The sequence below is a fragment of the Peromyscus eremicus genome, chromosome 2 (genome assembly GCF_949786415.1).
Source record: "Peromyscus eremicus chromosome 2, PerEre_H2_v1, whole genome shotgun sequence".
Lineage (NCBI taxonomy): Eukaryota > Metazoa > Chordata > Mammalia > Rodentia > Cricetidae > Peromyscus > Peromyscus eremicus.
The window spans coordinates 141,611,287-141,633,187 of record NC_081417.1 but is presented as its reverse complement, the minus strand read 5'-3'; the positions used below and the strand labels follow the sequence as shown (position 1 = coordinate 141,633,187).

Below are 21,901 nucleotides of genomic sequence, written 5' to 3'. Positions count from 1 at the left end.
ACTCTCAGCTGGGCAGTGGTGGCATAAGCCTTTAATCCCAGCACTCGGGAGGCAGGGCCAGGTAGATCTCTGTGAGTTGGAGGCCAGCCTGAGTCTAAATTTAAAAAGAAGAAAAGAAAACTGCATTAAAACATGTCCAGTCAGTGAGTCTCACAGATGACAAGGGCCTGAGGAAGGTTCCTGTTTCTAGTTTAACCTGAGTTAGACAAAGTTTAGGCAGAAAAGACTTCTATGTGCTAACAAAATTAAATGGTGGTTCCAAGTGTGCCTACCTTAATCCCTGGAGCACTAGGAAGGCTCAGGCAGAGGCCAGCCTGGTCTACATAGAGAGACCCTGTCTCAACAACAAAACCAAACCCCTAGAACTCTCCTACCCCACTAGGAGTGCAGCAGGACTGCACTGTGCTTCCACTGTGGAGGTGGGAACAAGTGCAGCTCTCCGGAGCCCAAGAAGCTGGAGGACTGCAGATCACACAAAACTAGAACTTCTCTCAGCTACCTCTGATTCTCAAGAGCTTTAGAAGGCACAACTGGGGTATGCAGAAAACAGTAAGCATGGAGAAAGACACCAGGGAACAGGGGCATGATGAGTACAACACAAGACACATGGGCAAGCAGGGCAGAAAGTACTAACATCAGACTTCTGAAAGAGCCCAAGGAGACACAACCCCAACACTTTGACTGAATGAAAGAGATCCTTTAAATAAAAGTGTGGGTGCATGGGCTTCATCTTTCCACATGTACACTGCAAATGAGCTACATGACCACAGCTCAACTATGTGGAATGAATGCTTGTTTATATCATCAGCCTTGCTTAGAGTCATATTCCATATGCTTTTCCGAACTGTGTGTATGTTTACACACAATGAATATATGTATATATGCACCTATTTATGAATGAATGAATGATGTGAGGGAGAGAATAAAGAAACTTTCTTTTAAAAAAACATGCATATATTTTTAATTGGAGGAAGGGTGATGTCAGTGGAGGTCAAAAGACAACTTTGTGGAGTTAGTTATCTTTTTTCACCTTTATGTGGGTCCAAGGCATCCAACCAACATAAGTGGCCAAGGCTTGCATGGCAAGAGTTATACTAGCTTAACTATCACACCAGCCCTAATTACAATTTAGGACAACTCTGAGAGTGTATATGAAATGGATGCATCTCCTACAAAGCCCAATTACCATTACCAAACCTGATTTTAGAAATACAAAACCTGCCAAGCGGTGGTGGTGCACACCTCTAATCCCAGGACTCAGGAGGTAGAGACAGAGGGAATCTCTGGAGGCCAGCCTGGTCTACCCTGAGTTCCAAGAGAGGCAGAGATACACAGAGAAAACCCTGTCTCAAAAGATACATAAAATGTAAAGCCATACATAAGAGTTCAGCCATAAAGAAAGTAAATTAGTAACTAAAAATCTTACTATAAATAAGCTAAAATAGCTTTACTGGTAAATTTTATAAACAATTAAAGGAGAAAGAATGCCAGAAACTATAGGAGAGTGGGATACTTATAAAAGGTCAATACCGCCGGGCGGTGGTGGCGCACACCTTTAATCCCAGCACTCGGGAGGCAGAGTCAGGCGGATCTCTGTGAGTTCGAGGCCAGCCTGGGCTACAGAGTGAGTTCCAGGAAAAGGCGCAAAGCTACACAGAGAAACCCTGTCTCAAAAAACCAAAAAAAAAAAAAAACCAAAAAAAAAAAAAAAAGAGGTCAATACCACCCTGACTTCAAGCTTGTCACACAAATATATTACACAAAAGGAAAATACCTATAGTTCATGAAAACAGATGTACAACTCAACAAAAATCTTCACAAAATGAGTTCTACCATGATCAACAAAGACAGAAAGCACCTGGCAATACCAAAACCTACTCACAACAAAACTCAACTCGTAATTGTGGGAAGCTTTTTCAGTCTCATAAAAGGTCCATTACAATATCCAACTTCAGGACGAATAAACAAACATTATCCCCCAAGACCAGCAATGCAGACAAAATGTATGTTTCTTGTTATCCTATTATATAGAAAGCCTTGGAAATATACCTAAAATCATTAGAAAAAACAGTAAGTTTTCTGAATAAATCTAGTATACAAACCTCAGTTATATTTTGAAAACGAAACAACCCTAAACTAGAACACAATTCCACTCAGAGTAGCATCTAAACCACACACTGAAAACTACAAACTTTGCTGGGAAAAAAAAAAGTCCTGGATGGGCTAGGGAGACGACTCAGTGGTTAAGAGTACTGGTCGTTCTTCCAGAGGATCCAAACTCAATTCCCAGCAACCACATGGCAGGTCACAACTGTCTGTTCCAGGGGATCTATCTGACTCCCTCATAAGGACACACATGCAGAGAAAACAAGAATGAGCATGAAATAAAAAATTTAATTTTAAAAAGGTACTGGAACAATTAGACATCCATAAGCCAAGATGAATGAACCCTTACCCCACAAGATGACAACATTAACTCAAAATGACCACATTCAATTTAGGAGTTAAAACACTAAAACTTGGGGATAAAGCACTTGCTGCTCTCCCCAAGGACCGCTTGGTTCCCAGCACTTATGTCAGGTAGCTCACAACTCCAGCTCCAGGGTACCTGCACTCACTGCACACGCTTTTATAGTATTTACAACCTCTCATATCCACCACCTGCGCTTCATCCTGTGCACTCACATGCACACGCACCTACACATAATTTAAAGTTAAATTAGAAAAGTGAACCAAAAAAAAGAGACCATATATCCTAGATAATCAAAAGTTCAATAAAGTAAACATTACCAAAATTCAAACTGACAAGTTTTAAAGACACCATTTTTTAAATGGGAGAAGCAAAAGATGAGAACACAAAGACTTCTTATAAATCAAGTAAGCAAAGTTTTAAATGAGAAAAACACATGAGGAGAGATTTCAAAGGTGACTAAAAATTAATAAGCACATAAAACAATGCTCTAAAGCCAGGGCATATAAAATCAGCACTTGGGAGGCTGAAGCAGGAGGATTCCAAGTTTGAGGGGAGCTTAGGTTACAGTTAAGACTTTGTCTCAACCTCCTCCCAAAAATGCTCTAGGATCACAAGGCAGCAGCAAATGTAAAATAAAACCACATGTCCACTAAAACAGCTCTATCAAATCAGACCAAAAAAAAAAAAAGTTAATGAAGAAGTAGAGACACTGGAATCCTCGTATACTTTTGGTAAGAAGTGAAACCATCACATCGACCTATACAACAGATGGACAGTTGAATACAAAAAAAGAAAGATGAATACAACTTAGCAACCCAGAGGCAGAGGCAGAGGCAGAGGCAGAGGCAGGCAGATCTGTGAGTTCCAGACCAGCCAGAGCTACATAGACTCTCTCAACAAAAAAGAAAGGCTGATCATAAAGCTAACACACAGTCTACTCCTAGGAAGACAGCACATCTACAAGATCTTCCACTACAATATTCAAAGCTGGATTTCCTGTAACAGCCAGAGCAGGTACAAGTGCCCGGGAAATGGGAGTGGCAGGACAAAAGGTGATGGGTCCACAAAAACGGAAAATGCTCAGTAAGAAGGAATTCCCTATTGGCATATAATGTATCACAGACCAATATAAAACAGAGAAAAAAATAAACTGCAAGCTAAATTCATCGTTGTTATTTGCAGTTAAGATCAGGATGCAGTGCAAATGGTGGGTAGGAGAGGTTGTAAATACTATAAAAGCTTTACCTTGACAGCCACACAACTTACAGCCAATCACATTTATTCAACAGTCTACATGAAATGAACTGAAAACAAACAGAAACAAACGGAAAGCCACTGAAGGTTCTTAGGCACACAGAAATAATTCCTAGGCAAGTCAACTGCTCTCCTAGAATAGTCTACCACATGTTGACGACTGAGTCGGTGATTGCAGAGAGGCTGCAGAGAGGCAAGGCCTCCTGCCTGCAGCATTCTCAGATCAGTATGAACACCCAGAGCCACTGCACTAAGTTCGGGAGTTGAAAAACTACAAACCACAGGATACATCTGGCTGCCACCTTTAAAAAAACAAAAACTTAGTTTAATTAGAAGACAGCTAGGTTGGAGAGATGGCTCAACAGACAAGAGCATGGGCTGCTTTTCTGGAGGACCTAGGATGGCTTCCCAGCAATTACATAGTGACTCACAACTGTTTCTACCTCCAGTTTGAGGAGAGCTGACCTTCTCTTCTGGCCTCTTTGGACACCAGGGACATACAGGGTACATAAACATGCATGCAAGTGAAACACCCAACATATTTTTTAAAAAATCTAAAATCCAAAAATATTGACAAAACAAAGCAACAACAACACACAAACAACTCAACAAAACTTTATAAATTTAGTTATAATGTGCTCTTTCAAAAAAAAAAAACTGGGCACATCATGTAACAAGGATATACACTGAAAATCCATGATTTGAAATTTTAAAAAAATACAAGACAAGCGAGGCAAGGTACTCAAGCTCTGGAAAGCTCCCCCACCAACACACGAGGAATGAGGTACTGCTAACCTAGCCCTATGACTCCCAGAGGCGCAAGAAGTCAGGCAGGTAAATGTAGACAGTGAATGTTCAGTCTTCCCTCTCTCAGCCTATCCCCTCCTGATCCTACACTGCAGCCAGGCTTTCTGTTGCTGAGAAACACTGCTGTCCAACATACCCCATCCACTCATCCGTCCATGTGGACAGCCAGTAAGAAATGTCCGTCTAAGTTCTCTCCACTTCAGAATACACACACATCTGGATACATACTCGAGTACGCACATGCACCGCGCGCGCGCGCACACACACACACACAGAGTGTGAAACGTGCCTTCAAACTTAAAGACACCATTCTTTGACAATAACAACTATTTATTGTAGACGTCATCCAACTTTTCTTAGTTTGTATAAATGTCTCTCCAAATGAAATTATGCTATCATTTTTATTCAGTCCTCACTGCCAATTCTCCAAAGCCACATTTAAACATGCTGGGCAAAGACAGAATCTTCTAGTAAGCGTATCCTGATTTGTCCAAGACACTCTCATTTAAAGTCAGTCACCAACACAAAATAATAGCACCCTCACCTCGCCATTTGCTCATAAATTGTGATCTCCACTTCTCTAATTCAACTTTCCCCATCTGGAAAGTAAATTAGTACCTCAAAATCCATACCTGAGAAACGGGGGGGGGGGGGGAGGGGGGGACGGGGGGGGGACGGGACGGGGGGGACGGGGGGACGGGGACGACATGCCTTGTTTCTGGGTAAGAAATCTGCACCCCTGCCCAGTGCTACTATAATTTTCCTATTATTCTTAAAGCCTGCTGTTGGGAACCCAATGTCTCTTCTAAAAATCCCACACATAAAAGAATCTAAGTGTATGACAGGGGAAAGTATATAAATCCAGTTATTAATAGACCATAAGTTTGGAGCACATTTATAAATACTTATGAATCTGGCAAAAAAAAAAATCAGTGAAATGCTTTGTGTGAAAAAGCAAGCTACTAACTTTTATACAAAGGCAAGAGAAGACTCTACAAAGAAAGTAAGCAACGTGTTCGGTGTGGTGTCATGACAGGTGCTGTACTAGTGACCATGCTTCTGTGTCCTTCTGCCTCACTGGGATGAGGTTTACTGTGTTTGCCCAAGAGTAAAATGTTCCCACTGAAGCGAGAGTGAATACACAGGGTGTATCCAGATGCTAAGCAATCCCCAACTGCTGTAAAGCTACAGGTAAACCTGAGCAACTTGAGGTATTTACCAAAGGCACAGAAACCAAGACACTTCTAGGATAAAGGGACCACAAAGTATTTGTATCCTTTGTTTATGCAAAGTACTTGTAATGTCATTGGTGGCAAGAGATTTCTAGCGTTCGAGGTGGTGTTAGATAATGGTTCTTACCCAGGTTTAAGCTTGAAGAGGATCCATGTGAAGAGAGGGAAGGAGGTGGTGTCTGTGAATGTCCTGGTCCCTGACTAGGGAGAGGCATGCCCACGGGTCCAGGAGAGGAGGAAAAGCTAAGGCCGTTATAAAAACTGTGTCCAATGGGGGTCAAGCTGCTCGATGTCCTCTTATAAAGGTCACTGCTGCCAGTCAGGGAGTCACGGCGGGAGCCACTGCCAGTGTTGGAGTTTGCAACTAAAATGGAATTAAAACAATGCAGATAAGAACAGGCCTGTTCTTTGAAGAACAAGCCCAGGGGCCTGTTCCTAACACTTTGATCCAGACTCCTTACCACCGCAAATGTGTCAGAGACAGCCTAACTGTTAATGTAGCAGTTCTAGAGTAATAAGTAATAAAGAGGACATGGCTTGGGTTAACAGAGCTATTATTCAAGCCATCACACAAATATGCCAAATTTACCTTCCTTTAGTGTCACAGATATGGGATGGGGGCAGATTAAAAAGCTTTGACGGCCACATGAGCTATGGGAAAAGTGAAAGGAAATGAACTAGAAAGAATGCCTTTCATCAGCCAAAAGGTTCTGGCAGAAAAATGGAATACAGAAAAAAGATGTGTAAGCAGGGCACTGCCCCACTACACAAGACTTTTTTATGCAGGCCTGTCGTCTTGGTGGGCTCCATCAGGAGCTACTGCTAGACTACAGCTCCAGTTAGTACACCTTCTCTCAAACATGCCCTTCTGTTCTGAAATCACACTGCTGATAACCACTCCAAGTATCCCACTGTCCATCAGACTACATGCTTGCACGCTTCTCCCATCGAGACAAAGTTTTGGTCTAGCATCCTTCCTCCCAATGTTCCACAGCATCTCCCTTAACACTGTTCAAAACACTATAGATAAAACTCCCAACTGTTTAAGGTAGTCAAACCAAGCCCCGGGCACAATGATGAATGTGAAGCACCCAGCCCTGTGACCTTCAGTGATTCCTTCTCCTCAGCTTAACATCAACATTGCCCTAGTTGCCTCCACATGCTTCCTAATGCCTGCAAGAACCTCTCTAGTTTTCAATGCCTGAAACAAACTGACAAAGTAAGCAGAAGTAGCAACATGAGCATGGACCTAAAGAGGCTCTGGCTGCATAATGATTTCTGTAGTCCAACATCTCAAAGGTTAAGTGGACTGGCTAGACTCTCAGGGACTTGATCCAGACTGCCTGTGGTATCTGTGCAGGGTACCATGCATTGTCAGGGTTCCAGAAAGATTATAAAACTTATTCAAAATCATTTTAACAGCTTCTCAGTTTAACTTCTACCTGCTGTTCCAAACCCTCCAAGGGCCGATCCCAGGGTGGCACCAAGAGAGCTGCTGCTTCCGAATCCCAAGGACGTGTTGGCAGGCTGGGCAGAGCCCTGAGAGAAGAGGGAGCTGCTCTGGGAGTTGCTGCTCAGAGAGTTGTTGCCATAGAAGGAGCTGGAAGCCAGGTTGTTACTGGGCTGCTGGGGCTGGGGCTGGGGCTGCTGGGTGCCTAAGGGTCGAAATGGTCCATTTGTGGTTCCAGCAAGACCACCAGCTGCCCCATTTGCTGAAGCTGCAGCCGCTGCAACAGCTGTGCAGAAGAAAGCAGCAAACCATTAGAGTAAGGCACTGGCCACACACGGACTGTACTACATCCATGTAAAAAAAAAAAAAAGAAAATTGTTAATACTACCTTATCTTCTCAAGGCTAACACCGACCTTGTAAAGAACTGTACAAATCTATCTTTGATCCCTTCATCAGAAGCTTCTGTCTTACTTCTATTATTGACTTGAAGTGAAAATTGCACAGGGCAAGCTCTCTTTGCTAGAAGCAGATCTAAGTGTCTCCAGTTTGAAAGTGGCTCAAGCATTATACAGACGCATTAAATACAACTACTTCCTAAAATCTCAAATTCTATACATGCCCACGGAGATTTTTTTCCCCTGAAACTATTTTATCCATACACTTTCAACTTCTTCTTTTTAACATACTGCTCTTTACATGACAGTCCCTGTATGTACATATGTATTTAGGGACAGAGTTGTACTATATAACCCTGACTGGAATGGAATTTGAACTCTGCCTCCTGAGAACTGGAATCAGAAGGATGTGCTAACACCGCCCCCGCCCCCAGCTTACTCTCATTTTTAAAAAACTCATGCAAAAATCTTAAAGAAAACTTCACCATGTTGTCAATCAATTCATTATTCTGCCAGTTCTCTCAAGGTTTCCCATGTCTTCTACTCATCACTATGCCAAAATAAGCCCGCCCAAAGAACCTCTGAGAAACAAGGTGCTGTTAGTCTTTGGAATACTGCCTCAAGTGCCATTCCCTGTGCATGATCCCGAATCTATCCAGTGCCACAGAACCACCAACAGAATCTGAATCCACCAGACTGCTTTCCAGCTTCTGATTCTCTTGGAAATATTACAGGGTAAGAAAACCTATATTGAGATTTTTCAATTAAAGCACATTGTACCCTATCTGAAGACTATTGCTGTCAACCACCCCACCCATTAGTTTCCTCCAAAATAAAGCTCACCTGCTTGTGCAGCTGAGGAGCTAATGATGACTGGAGCCGGAGCCACAAGCCGAACTGGAGCTCCAAGGCCATTTCTCGCCCCTGCATTTACCACGAGGGCACCAGTTTGGTCATAGTAAGCAGCAGGTGCCAAGACTGGATAACCTGGGTATAGTGAACAGCACACAAATACAGACAATATCAGTCTCCGCTGCCAGTGTTTTTACCACTGTGCAAAGTATTAGGTGCAAATTCCTGAACCACACATTTGTAAGCATTAAACCACATGGCCATTCTAAAGATGAAATCTCACAGCACTCCAGTGCTACTTTCCTGTAAATGTTACCTATCCATTAGCCATAGCTGTGTAGGTTATCAGACTATCTCATCAGTAATGGGTATTGGTGGGACAGTATTTGAAATCACAGGCTCTTTGCCTAACAACAGGGGTAACCTTACTCAGGTGCCTGGGTACTGAGGCTGCTGATGTGTCAGAATAAAATCTCCATATTCCAGTTGCTAAAATCTATAGTAACTCTAAGCTGTCATGCTAGTTTGGAAAAGAATGGTTCCTATAGGCTTACATGTTTGAATACACAAACATTTAGACCCAAACCAAAGACTATCCCTCAAACAGGATGCCCACGCTTCATCCTGAAGAGAAAAAGGCTGCCAACAAAATAAAGCTCCCATTCTAATCTGTGGGGACACTCACAGATCTCTCACATGTAAGGATGACCAATGACTGGCTCAGAACAAAGCTCTCATCAACGACCTCTGGTCTAAGTGAGGGCAAGTATGTATCATCCCTGCCAGTCGCCAATCCTAAAAGGCTGGGACAAGCCAAAAGCACTGGCCATTCTCCTTGAATGCACACTTTTTTGACCCAGCAAAGTATTAGGAACATCAGCACAACCTTACCTGGCATACCTGCAGCCAGACCTTGTCCAAAGGCAAGAGCAGAATTCACTGCTGCAGCTGCTACAAGGGGATCTGTTTGTTGTCCCTGCTGGTTCTGATTTGGGGTCAAAGGACGCTGGCTAGCCCCTCCACGAAGAACCTAGGAATAAGAGGCAGAAATGTCATCTCACAAGAAGTTTATTGAGGACATGCTATATGCCCTGGTAGAGTCAGCTTTTTAAATGTCAACAATAATAAAACATTTCTTTCTTACTACTAAATTCTTTATTCATTTTGAGGAGTGGGGGTTTCTCTGCATAGCCCTGGCTGTCCTGGAACCACTCAACAATAAAAAGTTTCATATAATGGTTTTATCACATGGCACGGCTGTCCTGGAACCACCCAACAATAAAAAGTTTCGTATAATGGTTTTATCACATGGCATGGCTGTTAAGATAAAAATTCAGTTCATCCTAGTATATATTAAAACTTCCATTTAGTATCCTTAGTTGTAAACACAACCTTTACAAACAGTAGAGTTTGCCAGGTAGACTTACATTCCAGCACTCGAAAGGCAGAGGCAGATAGATCTCTGAGTCTGAGGACAGCCAGAGCTACACAGAGAAACTCTATCTCAAAAAAAAACAAAAAGGGAGGAGGAAAGAAGGGAAGGAAAGAGAGGGGAAAGGGGGGTGGGAAACAGCAGAACATAGCAAAGAGAGATTGCTTCTTTAATCAAATAGTTAACTCTTACAATGGATCACACAATAAAAACCGAACTATATAAACAGGCAAAGTTTGTGTATTCTAGTCAATAAAGAAGATAATAAAGGGGCTGGAAAGACAGCTTAGCTTAACATTAAGAACTCTTGCAGAGGACCCAGGTTCAATTCCCAGCACCAACATGGCAATTCACAAATGCCTGTAACTCCAGTTCTAATACAGCCAATTCCCTTTTCTGGTCTCCCAGATACACATGCACACGCACATGCAGGCAAAACACTCATACACAGAAAATAAAAATGAATAAATCTAAGGGAGGGAGGGAGACAATTCAATGCCAGAGTGAAGTGAGTGAAGAAAGGACAGAAAGGAATAGGAGGGGGCAGCTCAGACAGGTCTAACCACGGATGTGAGGGATCTAGCTGTACATACACACATCACCTTTTGTCCCCAGAGATTCTTAAACTCAATATGTAGCAAAGAGTGATTCTGAACTTTTTATCATCTTTCCTCCACTAGTTATACATGATTCTGGGGACGAAACCCAGGGCTTCACAAATGCTAGGAAAATCCTCTGAGCTAATACCAACGGGGAAAACTCCCAAACCAAAAGACAAATTCTTACCATGATCTTTCCTTTTCATCATGTATGGAGCACTGAATGAGAATGGCCCCCACAGGTTCATGTTTAGCTACTTTGTCTCCATGGGATAAAACTGTTTCAGAAAATTAGGAGGTGTGGCCTTGTGGGAGGGAGAATGCTAATTGCGGTGAGCTTGTGGTTTGATAGGTTGCTACCATCATGCCTTCCCTCTACCATCATAAACTCTAAACCTCTAGAACCATAAGCCCTAGTAAACTCTTCCTTCTATGAACTTCCTTGGACATGGTGTTTTATCACAGCAAGAGAAAAGCCACTAATACACCTCACAACTTACTAAAGTCAGATATGTAGTCACAGACTTATGCCATTAATGAAAAATTAAAAAGAAGGGCCAAGAGACGGCTCAGCAATAAGGTGCACTTGTTGCTCTTACAGAAGACCCACGTTCTGTTCCTAGCATCACATGGTAACTCACACCACCACGTTCCAACTCCAGTTCCAGGGGATCCGATGCACTTTTCTGACCTCTATTGGTACCAGTCACACATATATACAATCAGGCAAAACACTCACACATTTACGTTAACATATGTATGACAGGCTTAAGATCTCATCTAATAGTGTTTCAAAGTTCAGTCTTAAAAACACTTTACTCTGGCTGGCAAGGCAAAACCCTACAATGCCCTGTAAGTGGTACTCAGCAGACAGCTGCAGAATGGAGATATTTTTAGCCTAAAGAGCCACTGTGTACCTGCTGGCTAGATAATTAACTGTATGTATACCTCTCTAAGCAACTCTTTTACAGGAAATTTGAATCAACCTGAGTGTAGTGTCATATACCTAAAATCGCAGCACTCAGAAGACTGAGTAGGTAATCGTTGCATGTTCAAAGCCAGCCTGGGCTACATAATGAGTTCAGGGCCATCTTGGGCTTCATAGAGAGATTTTTGACTGGGGGGGGGGGCACAGAGGCACCAAAAGAGCAAACAAAACTAGTATTTCCTTAGTTAAATTTAAAAGCACAACTGACATTCTGGCAGTGTGTGGTCTACACCATGAGTTCCAGGACAACCAGGGCTGTATAGTGGAACTCCCCCCCCTCCTCAAAAAAAGGAAAGAGAGAGAAAGGCATTTTTGAAAGAACAGTCACTAAAGTGTTTGTTGCCTGAGCATGTGAACCAGAACTCGATCCCTAGCACAGAGTGCCAATGACAAATCGCAAGAGACAGGAAGATCCCTGGGCTCAATGGCTAGACAGTCCATCCAACTTAATTGGTGAGTGCCAGGTCTGGATGAGAGATGCTTGTCTCAACAAAAAAAGATGGATGGCTCCTTACACCAGAGGATAACCTCTGGCCCACATAACCCCCAACAACAATAATATGAATAGCTAAATGAGCACTGGCACAAATATGCGGGTGTGCACACATAGGCACTCAGCATCTTAGGATGAAGAGTGCCGTCATTTGTGAGTTGCGCACACCACAAACATACACAGGCACCTAGTTTTACGAACAGGATCAACATCATCTACGAGTGGTTTGCACGAATGCACACATAAGCACACACAGGCTCTCATCAGTCTAGGATGAAGAGGGACACTGCCTGTGAGTAGCACATATCATGAGCTGCCCTCACAGGAGTGGCTGGTGTTGCCTTTACCTGCTGCTGTCCTTGCTGGGCCTGTGGAGCACTCTGCTGAGTAGAATTTGTTGCTGCTGCAGCTGCCGCAGCTTGCTGCTGGAAAAGACTGGCAGGGTAGACACCCCATGGAGTGACTCCATAATATTGGTGAGGGACCACAGCTGGGCCTAATCAGAAAAAGGAAAGAGAAGTTTAGAAAGAACGATTTTTAGGATTATTCAGATCTTGAAAGATGAGATTTAAAAAAACACTAACTTAAAGAACACAAAGATTTGCGCTAGCTAATAATTATGACGGGGGGGGGGGGGACACACACACACACGACACACAGACTGACACAGGTTGTATTCGACCCTCCTCGCAACCGTCTTCTGAAGGCAGGACTCCACTACAGTCAGACAATGTAAGCGTAAGGTGGTGAAGCTACTGGAAGGAGAGAGGCTGGGGGCGGAACTGAAGGGATGGGCCTAAACCAAGGGAGAAACTGCCTGAGACAAGGTCTTGTTTCCAGACAAGGTCTGGCTTTGTTAGCACATCTGGCTTCAACCTAGAGATGTTCCTGCCTCAGCCTCCCAAGTGCCGGGATTACATATGTGGACCAGCATACCCATCCAGAAGTTATGTTTACACCATGAGAAAGAAAAGATTCAGGACGGACACTAGACAAAGTGTGCTGCTGAAAGAGAAATAAATGGAGACGGCATGATTTTAAACAGAAAGGAAAAGAACAAATTTCAGCTCTGATCTATCTTCATTCACAGGGTTACCAGGCCCCTGCGTCACTAACTCCAGAAGAAATCTATTTTCCTTCTGATAACAGGACCTCCACCACATAATTTCAAAACCCCTTGATTTTTTTTTTTTCTGTTTCCATGTTTAAAGTCACAAGTCATTCACACAACAAACATTCAGACATTGGTACATCAAGTTTTAAATTTCAATGACTGCAATTTAAACCAAAGCATAGCATCACTTAACCTTGACTGACCACAGGGCCATTGACCACAACACTGAATGAAACTAAGCACTCTGCTCCAAGCCGAGTGAGCAGTCCATTTTCTCTGGTGATGACAATTCCAGTGTCTGCACACAGAGCAAAGCAGCAGATCTGAATGTAAAAAGGATGGCTCAGAGAGTAACTTAGGTGGGACGAAAGTCTAGGTCAAAATTCTATGCAGACGTTGGTGATGGAAAACACAAAGGATGTGCATTCCCCAGCAGGCAGTGGTAGGGTTCTAAGGTAAATTGTGTAAGTATATTTTACATAAATAAAAGAACCTACAAGCCAGGTGGCAGTGGTGGCACACACCTTTAATCCCAGCACTGGGGAGGCAGAGCTAGGCGGATCTCTGTGAGTTCGAGGCCAGCCTGGTCTACAGAATGAGATCCAAGACAGGCACAAAACTACATAGAGAAATCCTGTCTCGAAACACCCCCCCACCCCCCACTCCCCCCACCCCCGCCAAAAAAAGAACTTACAGAAAAAATGGAGAAAGTATTCGAAGACAGCTCTCAAAGCTGGTGAAACATGCCTGCAATTTTCTTTCTGGGTCCCAGCACAGGGCTAAGCATGTTCAGCCTGACTCACTAACAGTGAGCAAGCACAGCACTTGTGTTCCAAAGAGATGTTTCAAACAGTACAGCTGTACAGACAGAGGAGCTGCTTCTCATTAAACAAAATGAAACTGGCACACTCTCTCCAGTTTTTAAAGCACCAGTCAGTCAGACTGCACCACTGCCTAATGATAGGCTGCAACATTTCTAGCTGGGGCTGTTCAGTGCCTATGGGCTTAGCATGACCAAGAATGCCCACTGTGAAACTCTACAGCCAGCTGCACAATGACAGTGTTGTTGAGGAAAGCTATGTTACAATACGAACCAACATGCTGGGCGGTGGTGGCGCACGCCTTTAATCCCTGCACTCAGGAGGCAGAGAGGCAGGTGGATCTCTGTGAGTTCAAGGCCAGCCTGGGCTACAGAGTGAGTTCTAGGAAAGGCTCCTAAGCTACACAGAGAGCCCTGTCTTAAAAAAAAAAAAAACCCACACAATACGAACCAACTTCTTACAATAAGCAAACGGATTAAAATGGTTTGTCAATTTGTTGGAACCTAAACAGTTTTAAAGCCTTATCTCCAACTAAAGAAAATGATGATCTCCAAACTCACCCGACCAGGGTCCAAATACTGTTAAGGTAAAGAAAGGCACAGCACGGGGAGGAGAGAAAGGCACTTAAGGGAACTACCCCAGGGCATGCGTTTCGGTTTCCTTGCTCACACAGCAGGTATAGCTGGTTAAGAGTGTGGCCGTACGGCCTTAAAAACTTAACATTCAAATCCTTCATCTGGCACTCCCATTACTCTACCTTCGTCATGTGGCCAAAATTAAACACCCCCAAGTGCTTGGTTGAAACTGGCTTATCAGAACGCCTGCTTAAAATTCCATGTTAACAAAATACTTCCTTCCATTTAAAACCATTTAAACCATTTGCAGTCCAGCTCATGTGCAAACTGTTAACCACCAATCTATCATTTCATTAACTACACATTCATCGTTCAGAAACTCGCTCCCTGTTCAAGTCATACACATTAAGCAATAAAGAAAAGATAGCTCAAGGTAGCACAGCCACTCAATATCACAGAATCAAACCTGGCTAAAACCTTGACCACACAGATTTCAACTGTGTGACCTAACATAACACAGTTCTCTGAACTCCAAGTTTCTGAGCTGTGAAGTCACTACTGAACAACTCAGACAAAGCAAAAGCACTAAGGACAGTGCACAGCAAAAGACGTGTGAGGCAAATGTTAATGGTAGCCAGCCAAGATCACACTACCTGACAGAGCTTTCCACTCTCCCCAAAGGCAGAGCAAGGAGCAGTATTAAACAAGATGCCATCATAACCAGGGAAGCAATTCTGGAGATCCATCTAAGAAATGCCAAGCTTGCTGTGACATCATCACTGAAAACTACACACCAGAGATAAATGAACCGCAGACCACACAGTTGATGACCTCTCACACAGATACCCAGTTGAAATGAGCGTAACTTAAAGGGATGTGTGTACACCCCAAAGGTTTCAGAGGTTGTTGTCTTTGTCCTCATGTTGAACTTTAATATTTATGTCCCCTCTGAGACAGCAACTGTGCCACACAGTCAAATGGGGGGAAAAAAAAACAAAGTTCAAGGAAGGACAAGATCCATCCACAAACAATAAAAACAACAGAGAAACAATAGGGAATCAAGACTAAAAGCAAATCATCCCGGGTACAGACAGAGGCCCAAGTTGGTACAGTAAGGAAACTGGCTGTGGTGTGTGGTGTGAGCCAATGTGACCATGAAGGAGGAAGAGCGGTGCATGGGTCCAGCTGCCACACACAGGTCATGGAGAGAGGACAACACATATGGAGCAAACCTCAGCCGATCTTCAGAATTCTAACACTGTTCCCTTTGTAATACTAATTCCAAGGAACAGCCATCATCTCCTTAGGCTCTGATGATGAGCTATATGCTCAATAACAGCATCAAATAACAGCAGCATGCCACACTGCAGAGTAGGAAGAAGAAGGGGTAAGATCTGTGTTTAAAGCCATCTGGAGGAGTGAAAGCAGGGAAAGCCACAAAGCAAAGAGCAGGTAAAGAAACAGAATGGATTCCCTATGGTACCAGTTGAAAACAGCTGAGCAAATATCCTGCAACATGAGCAAGCAATTCGATGGATCCAAGCTACTGTGGTCTGGGATAGATGATCATCCAGGGCTGGGGGTGAGGTAGGGTGGTGTAATAACAGCTAAGCAGAGAAGTCTGACCCGCAAAAGACTGGCGCTGAAATCAGGAGACGTATTTGTTGGAGACACGTATTTGGCAGAGTAGAAAGAAGGCATGCCCATTTCAAAGGACTTTTCTAGCAGGTGAGCAAATCCCTCATGCAGTAGATGTCTCACCGAGTGTCGCTGCTGCAGCCAATCCAGCTGTGTAGGGGTCCGTCCCTGGGGGAGCAGCACTGATGATGTATGGGTTGGGGACAAACGCAGCGGGAGCTAAACCTGCTGGAAACACACCTGTCAGTAAAAACAAACGACCAAACTGCAGCCCTACTTACTACACATCTCTATAATTTGGCTAGCATTCCAGGTTATAGATGAAGGGAAGGGAAGAGAAAAAATAGGCTAAGGTAGGGAGAAATTTCACAACGATAATATATCCTCAATATAAAAAGTCATAGTGACATTTGTGTCTGTGTATCTGTGTGTGTACACAGGAAGGACAACGGAAGACAATGGGTGCCCTCCTCTACAGCACTGGTTCTCAACCTTCCTAATACTTTGACCCTTTAATACAGTTCCTCATGTTGTAGTGACCACCAACAATAAAATTATTTCATTGTCACTTCATAACTGTAATGTTGCTACTGTTATCATAATATAAGTACGTGACATGCAGGGTACCTGATAGTCAATCTCTGTGAAAGGGTCATTTAATCCCCGCCCAGGGGTCAGGGCCCACAGGTTGAGAACCATTTCTCTATGGCTTCCTACAGTATTTTTTAAGACACATTTTATTGGTGTACATGAAGCTTGTTATTTTGGCTACATGGACAGGCCAGCAAGGTCTCTTAGGATCCTCCTGTTTCCATTCCCCAAAGCTGGAATCTACTTAGCCTTTGTGTGAGTACTAGAGATTTGAACTCAGGTCTTCTTGCTTTCCCAGAAAACACTGTTAGCCAGTAAGCATCATCCCAGCTCTGGCTGGCTTTCTGAAATGGGGGTATCACTATGTAGCCTAACTTGGCCTTGAACTTATACTCCCCTGGCCTCGATCTTTCAAGTGGTGGACTACCATACCTGGTTTAGACCATTCTGTGCACACACATCCCATCTTTATTAAAAAAACGTTGGTAACAAATCACTTACATATCATTTTTGTTTTGGCTCCGTGCTAAGACCAAGCCAAAAGCCTCCTGAATGTCTGGTGACCCCTCTTCCTCCATGATAAAAAATGCCTGTTACAGTTTTAAAGTGTAAACTAGAGTCTTAGGCATTAATTTTACTGTTTTATTTGTGGTACTGGGAACTGAATCTAGGGCCTTGTGCAGACACTGAATTCACTGTGTATACACTAAGTTCCATATCAAAGTCTCAAACTCATATTAATTTTTCTTTTTTTTTTTTTAAGGTTTGTTTATTTACTATGCATACAGTATTCTGCCAGGATGTATGCCTACATGACAAAAGAGGGCACCAGATCTCACTACAGACAGTTGTGAGCCACCAAGTGGTTGCTGGGAATTGAACTCAGGACCTCTGGAAGGAGCTAGTGCTCTTAACCTCTGAGCCATCTCTCCAGCCCTTGACATTAATTTTTCAATTTTACTATTAAAATTGTTTCAAAATACTTATTAAGTGAGGACTTATTTCCATTAAAAACATTTCCCCCCCAAAAGATATTGGTGTTAATACAGACTACAATTTACATGTGTATAATGGCGGCCCACTCTTGTGTCAACTAGGCTGTGATTAGGCATTCTTCTTCCTTGCATACCACAACCAGGGCTGCCTTGTCTTTTCTGCTCATGCCTGTGTACTTTTTAAGCAAGAATAAAAGAAATCTCCACTCCAACTTATTTGTAGTCATGGCATTTTGTTTTAAAGAGTCCTTAAGTCTGAGAGGGTTGCCAGGCACAGCAGTCACATCTGTAATATCAGCACTTGGGAAGCTGAGGCAGGAGAATTGACATGAGTCTGAAGCCAGCTGGAACTACACAGTGACTGTGTCTCAAAAAGCTAAAAACAGAGGTCCAAATAGTAGACAGGTCGTCAGGTGAAGACTGAAATACCTGCCAAACCCATCCCAACAGAGGGACAAGACAAGGCTTGGAAGGGAGCTCTAAAAGCAATGAAAAGCACCACTGCTGCTCAGTGAGCCGAGAAGCTGACACACTATCTGTACACAACCTCAATAACCCAATCATGGCTGCTGAAATCTAGTCATTTACTTATTTGGGAGGATAGGATGTTATTGTATAGCCTTGGCTGGCTTGGAGCTCACGGCAGAGTAGGCTGGCCTCCAACTCACAGAGATTCTCCTGCCTCTGTCTCCCCAGTGCTGGGATAAATGTGTACACCACCACACCCATCACTGTTGCTTAAATCTTACGAAAAGGCATCAGTGGTCATTTCTCTAGTAAGTTATTTAAATCCTGATACATTTAAGGTACAGAAAAAAATGGATACCAAAGAATATTATGAGTTTGGGTCTAGCACAACAAAAATAAAATAAATATGGAGCTAGAGACAAGTGAACACAAGAAAAAGGCCATTTTATCTGTACAATGGATTTTCCTGAATTCTATCCATTGTTGCCTTTTCTATTTTCTGACACAAAGTCTCACTGGATAATCCAGGCTGGCCTTGATTGAACTCACACTATCCTCCAAACTCTGCCTCCCAGGTGCTAGGATGGACTTTGTTTGATTACGTTACTGGATTCTCCCAGGATCTACCTCTCCTAGATAACAAGAGAGCTAAGGGCTTAAGGACTTACCGATGTGAGGTTGGTGGGCTGCTGCAAGCGCATACTGCTGTTGCTGGGCAGCTGTCAACTGCTGGACAGCAAGTGCATTGGGTCTTTGGAATAGCTGAAACAAGAGAAAGATGTTATAGCTAGAACTCTCCTATGAAATGACGTTTTAAATCTCTTAATTTCATTAGCCTCTGTTACAAATGATACTTTTGACGAAACAGGATGCCTGCCTCACACCTGCTCCACTTGCTGGAGAAATAATGATTCACTCTGTCTTTCCTCTCTCACCATCTCAATTTAGTCTCCCCCTCTTCATAGACTAGATATGTCTCATGCTCCCTAAACAACAGACATACACATATATAAAATCCCTAATGGCTACCAGCAAATGTACAGTACTGAATGACTAAAGTACACCTTAAAGTTGGGCTAGAATACTGCAAAGTGACTTCCACATCACCCCAAGGGTTAGTCTACCTTCAAGACTTTTCAGTCCCAATGAGCACTGAATTCTCACCTATTCATGCTTTGGAGAAGATGAGGAGAGTTTACTTTATTCTCTGGGGAAGTGATTCTGCATAACTTCCTAAACTAGCAGCCTTTCCTAATGAATGAATTAGAGAAATGCCTGGCTTTGGGAGTTTCAAAGTCTCCTACATCTTATTCTTCATACTATTTTCATTCTGTGAAAAGAACAGAAGTACAAACTTTCACTGTGAACCAGCAGAATAGCTCAGCAGCTTCCTGACACCAATCCCAACAACCTGAGTTTAATCCCCAGGACCCACAGGCTGTCTTCTGACCACTCATGCTGTAACATCTGCACTTGCACACAAAATTTTAAAAGAATAAAATTTGAACTGTAAACTCATACCTAGCATACTTCTTAGTTCACAAAAAAGAGGGAAAGTGTAAAAACTTTCCCACTAAAATTATCCCATGAATGTACATATTAATATCGAGTATTAACAGCCAATCATTCATCCATTAATTTAACAAATATTTACTATGCAAGCAGCAGGGATATAGCTAAGAGCAATATCTTATTGCTCCTTGCTTTCCTAGACATAATATTTTATCATGAATAATGATGAAGAAAGGGGAAACTGGCAACGTGACTGTGAAGGGTCTTAACAGGCTTCCTTCCAGAGACTTCTTGAGTGGCTGATTGCTGAACAGCCCTATTCCCAGAATATAGCTTTCAACCACCTGTTCTTTCTACAGGACCCATCCACAGCCCAGATCACATCACTGGGTGATATGTAACGGATAGTACAGACCTTCAACAATAGGCGTATTTATCAAGACACATCAGAAGGTGTCATCTCCCCAAAATTACCAAATAGTTGCAGCTAAATTATCACTGCAACTATTCTTACTGTTAATGTATACAACAGAGATAGTTAATTCTGTCTCAAACATAAACAGGCTGATTTTAAACAAAAAGTTGAGGGGCTGGAGAGATGGTTCAGCAAAAGCATTTGTTGCTTTTGCTCAGGTTCAATTTTCAGAACCCACATGAGTACCAAGTAAATACATGGTACATACATACATACATACATACATACATACATACATACATACATGCAAACATTCATACACATAAAATATATCTAAAAATATTTTTAAATAAAAAGTTGCGTATTTTGAATAAGGTGGCCAGTTTAACCTGTATCTTATTCTCTATACCTCAATCCTCCTATAAACCAGAAAAAAAATTTCATCTTGCCAATCTGTATACAAATAAGAAATATAATCCAGTACAGATTTTTAAAATACTTTGAGTTTCCTTTTCAAAACCTTCACCAAGCTGCTGCTAAAAATGAAGAGGCATTGCCTTGTCTACGTCTAATAAACACCAAGCACCCAAATAGAGGGATTCGTAGATTTCTCAAGCATTCAAAACACTTGTCCATCCCACGATGGGAGCTAGTCAGTATGAGTTGGAAGCTGCATTTGTAGGCTTTACAAGTTCATCTCAAGAACAGTGTCTGTAGCAGCTGGAGACAGTCCACACAAGAGGGGTATCCAAGAGGCAAAAAATAAAAAGAGGGTGAGAATACAGCTTTAGTGGCAGAACATTCACTTAGCATGCATGAGGCCTTGGGTTCAAACTCAAGTACTATTAATAATAATATTAAAAACAGTAAGTGAAAACCAAGGTAAAGCCTAGTCAAAACCTAAAACCTCTGAAAATAGTCACATTCTTAACAAGTGCTTCTATTCGCTTCTTTTCCACCACTCACGGCCCTAGTGTGAACAAGCCCATCTCACTGAAAAGCCTCACTGTTGCTGGACTTCAGTATCATGTACAGCTGGGAGATAAAGGTGATACACAGATAATGTAACTGCTGAGGATATCCTGACATGATCCAATCCCACTCCATCAGACTTGCCTCACTATGTACTTCATGAAGTGTTAGATAACTCATTATTTGCACACTGTAAATACACACAGAAATACATGTGTCAAGCCATAAATCAATCATCCCATGAAATCTAAATCTGTAGCCCCCGCCATCATGTGGTCACATTTAAGGTAAGGATCATTACTTATAACAGAAAGAACATATAAGCCTTGCAAGGGCTCCCATATAGCCTGTGGTAGGGATTGCTTAATAATTAGTGAATATAAGAAAAATGGGAGACTTTCTTCTTGAGAGTATTTTGTAGTAAACAATTTAACAAAAGCTAATTACGAATCCACAGCCATCAGATTTGATTATAGACTAGATTACAGCAATTTTGGCACATTCTCTTTATGTAAATGGTGCAGTATTAACTAGAAATAGAGTACTCAAAACAAAACTGGAAAATTGGCAAGCGACTCTTCAGACTCTGAAAAACTCACACTAATGCCATCTTGTGGGCAAGCTCCTGAGTTCTGCTACCACTGTCATGATTTTCACAAAGGAGCCAATGACCTGCAAGGATGTGCTTTTGGAAGCAAAGTCGTGCTGAGCATCTATGCTGATTACAATTCATTCAAAGAGAACACAGGAGAAATCTAGCAACTATTTCAAAGTCATGTAGGGATGGACTTACACACTAAATACTGAAGGAACAATCTGAGTAT

At 42.5% G+C, this 21,901-nt stretch overlaps 1 protein-coding gene and 1 non-coding gene across 23 annotated transcripts in view; both read right to left on the bottom strand.

Moving 5' to 3' along the window:
- The window catches only part of Pum1 (pumilio RNA binding family member 1), a 125,289-nt gene that overhangs the window by 24,264 nt on the left and 79,124 nt on the right, over positions 1-21,901 (bottom strand). For 12 of the 22 annotated variants that reach the window (XM_059255053.1, XM_059255052.1, XM_059255056.1 and 9 more), the window contains 7 exons: positions 18,847-18,940; positions 16,248-16,364; positions 12,324-12,472; positions 9,356-9,494; positions 8,456-8,599; positions 7,209-7,502; positions 5,894-6,130 (listed from right to left, as the gene is read on the bottom strand). In XM_059255053.1, coding sequence (XP_059111036.1) covers positions 5,894-6,130; positions 7,209-7,502; positions 8,456-8,599; positions 9,356-9,494; positions 12,324-12,472; positions 16,248-16,364; positions 18,847-18,940 — 1,174 coding nt within the window. The remainder of the gene's footprint in view (positions 1-5,893; positions 6,131-7,208; positions 7,503-8,455; positions 8,600-9,355; positions 9,495-12,323; positions 12,473-16,247; positions 16,365-18,846; positions 18,941-21,901) is intronic. The other 10 variants (XM_059255058.1, XM_059255059.1, XM_059255064.1 and 7 more) reach the window with 4 other exon arrangements.
- On the bottom strand, positions 9,179-9,251 carry LOC131905417 (small nucleolar RNA SNORD103/SNORD85). The gene has a single exon (XR_009377929.1). It is a non-coding gene; the product is annotated as a small nucleolar RNA SNORD103/SNORD85 (small nucleolar RNA).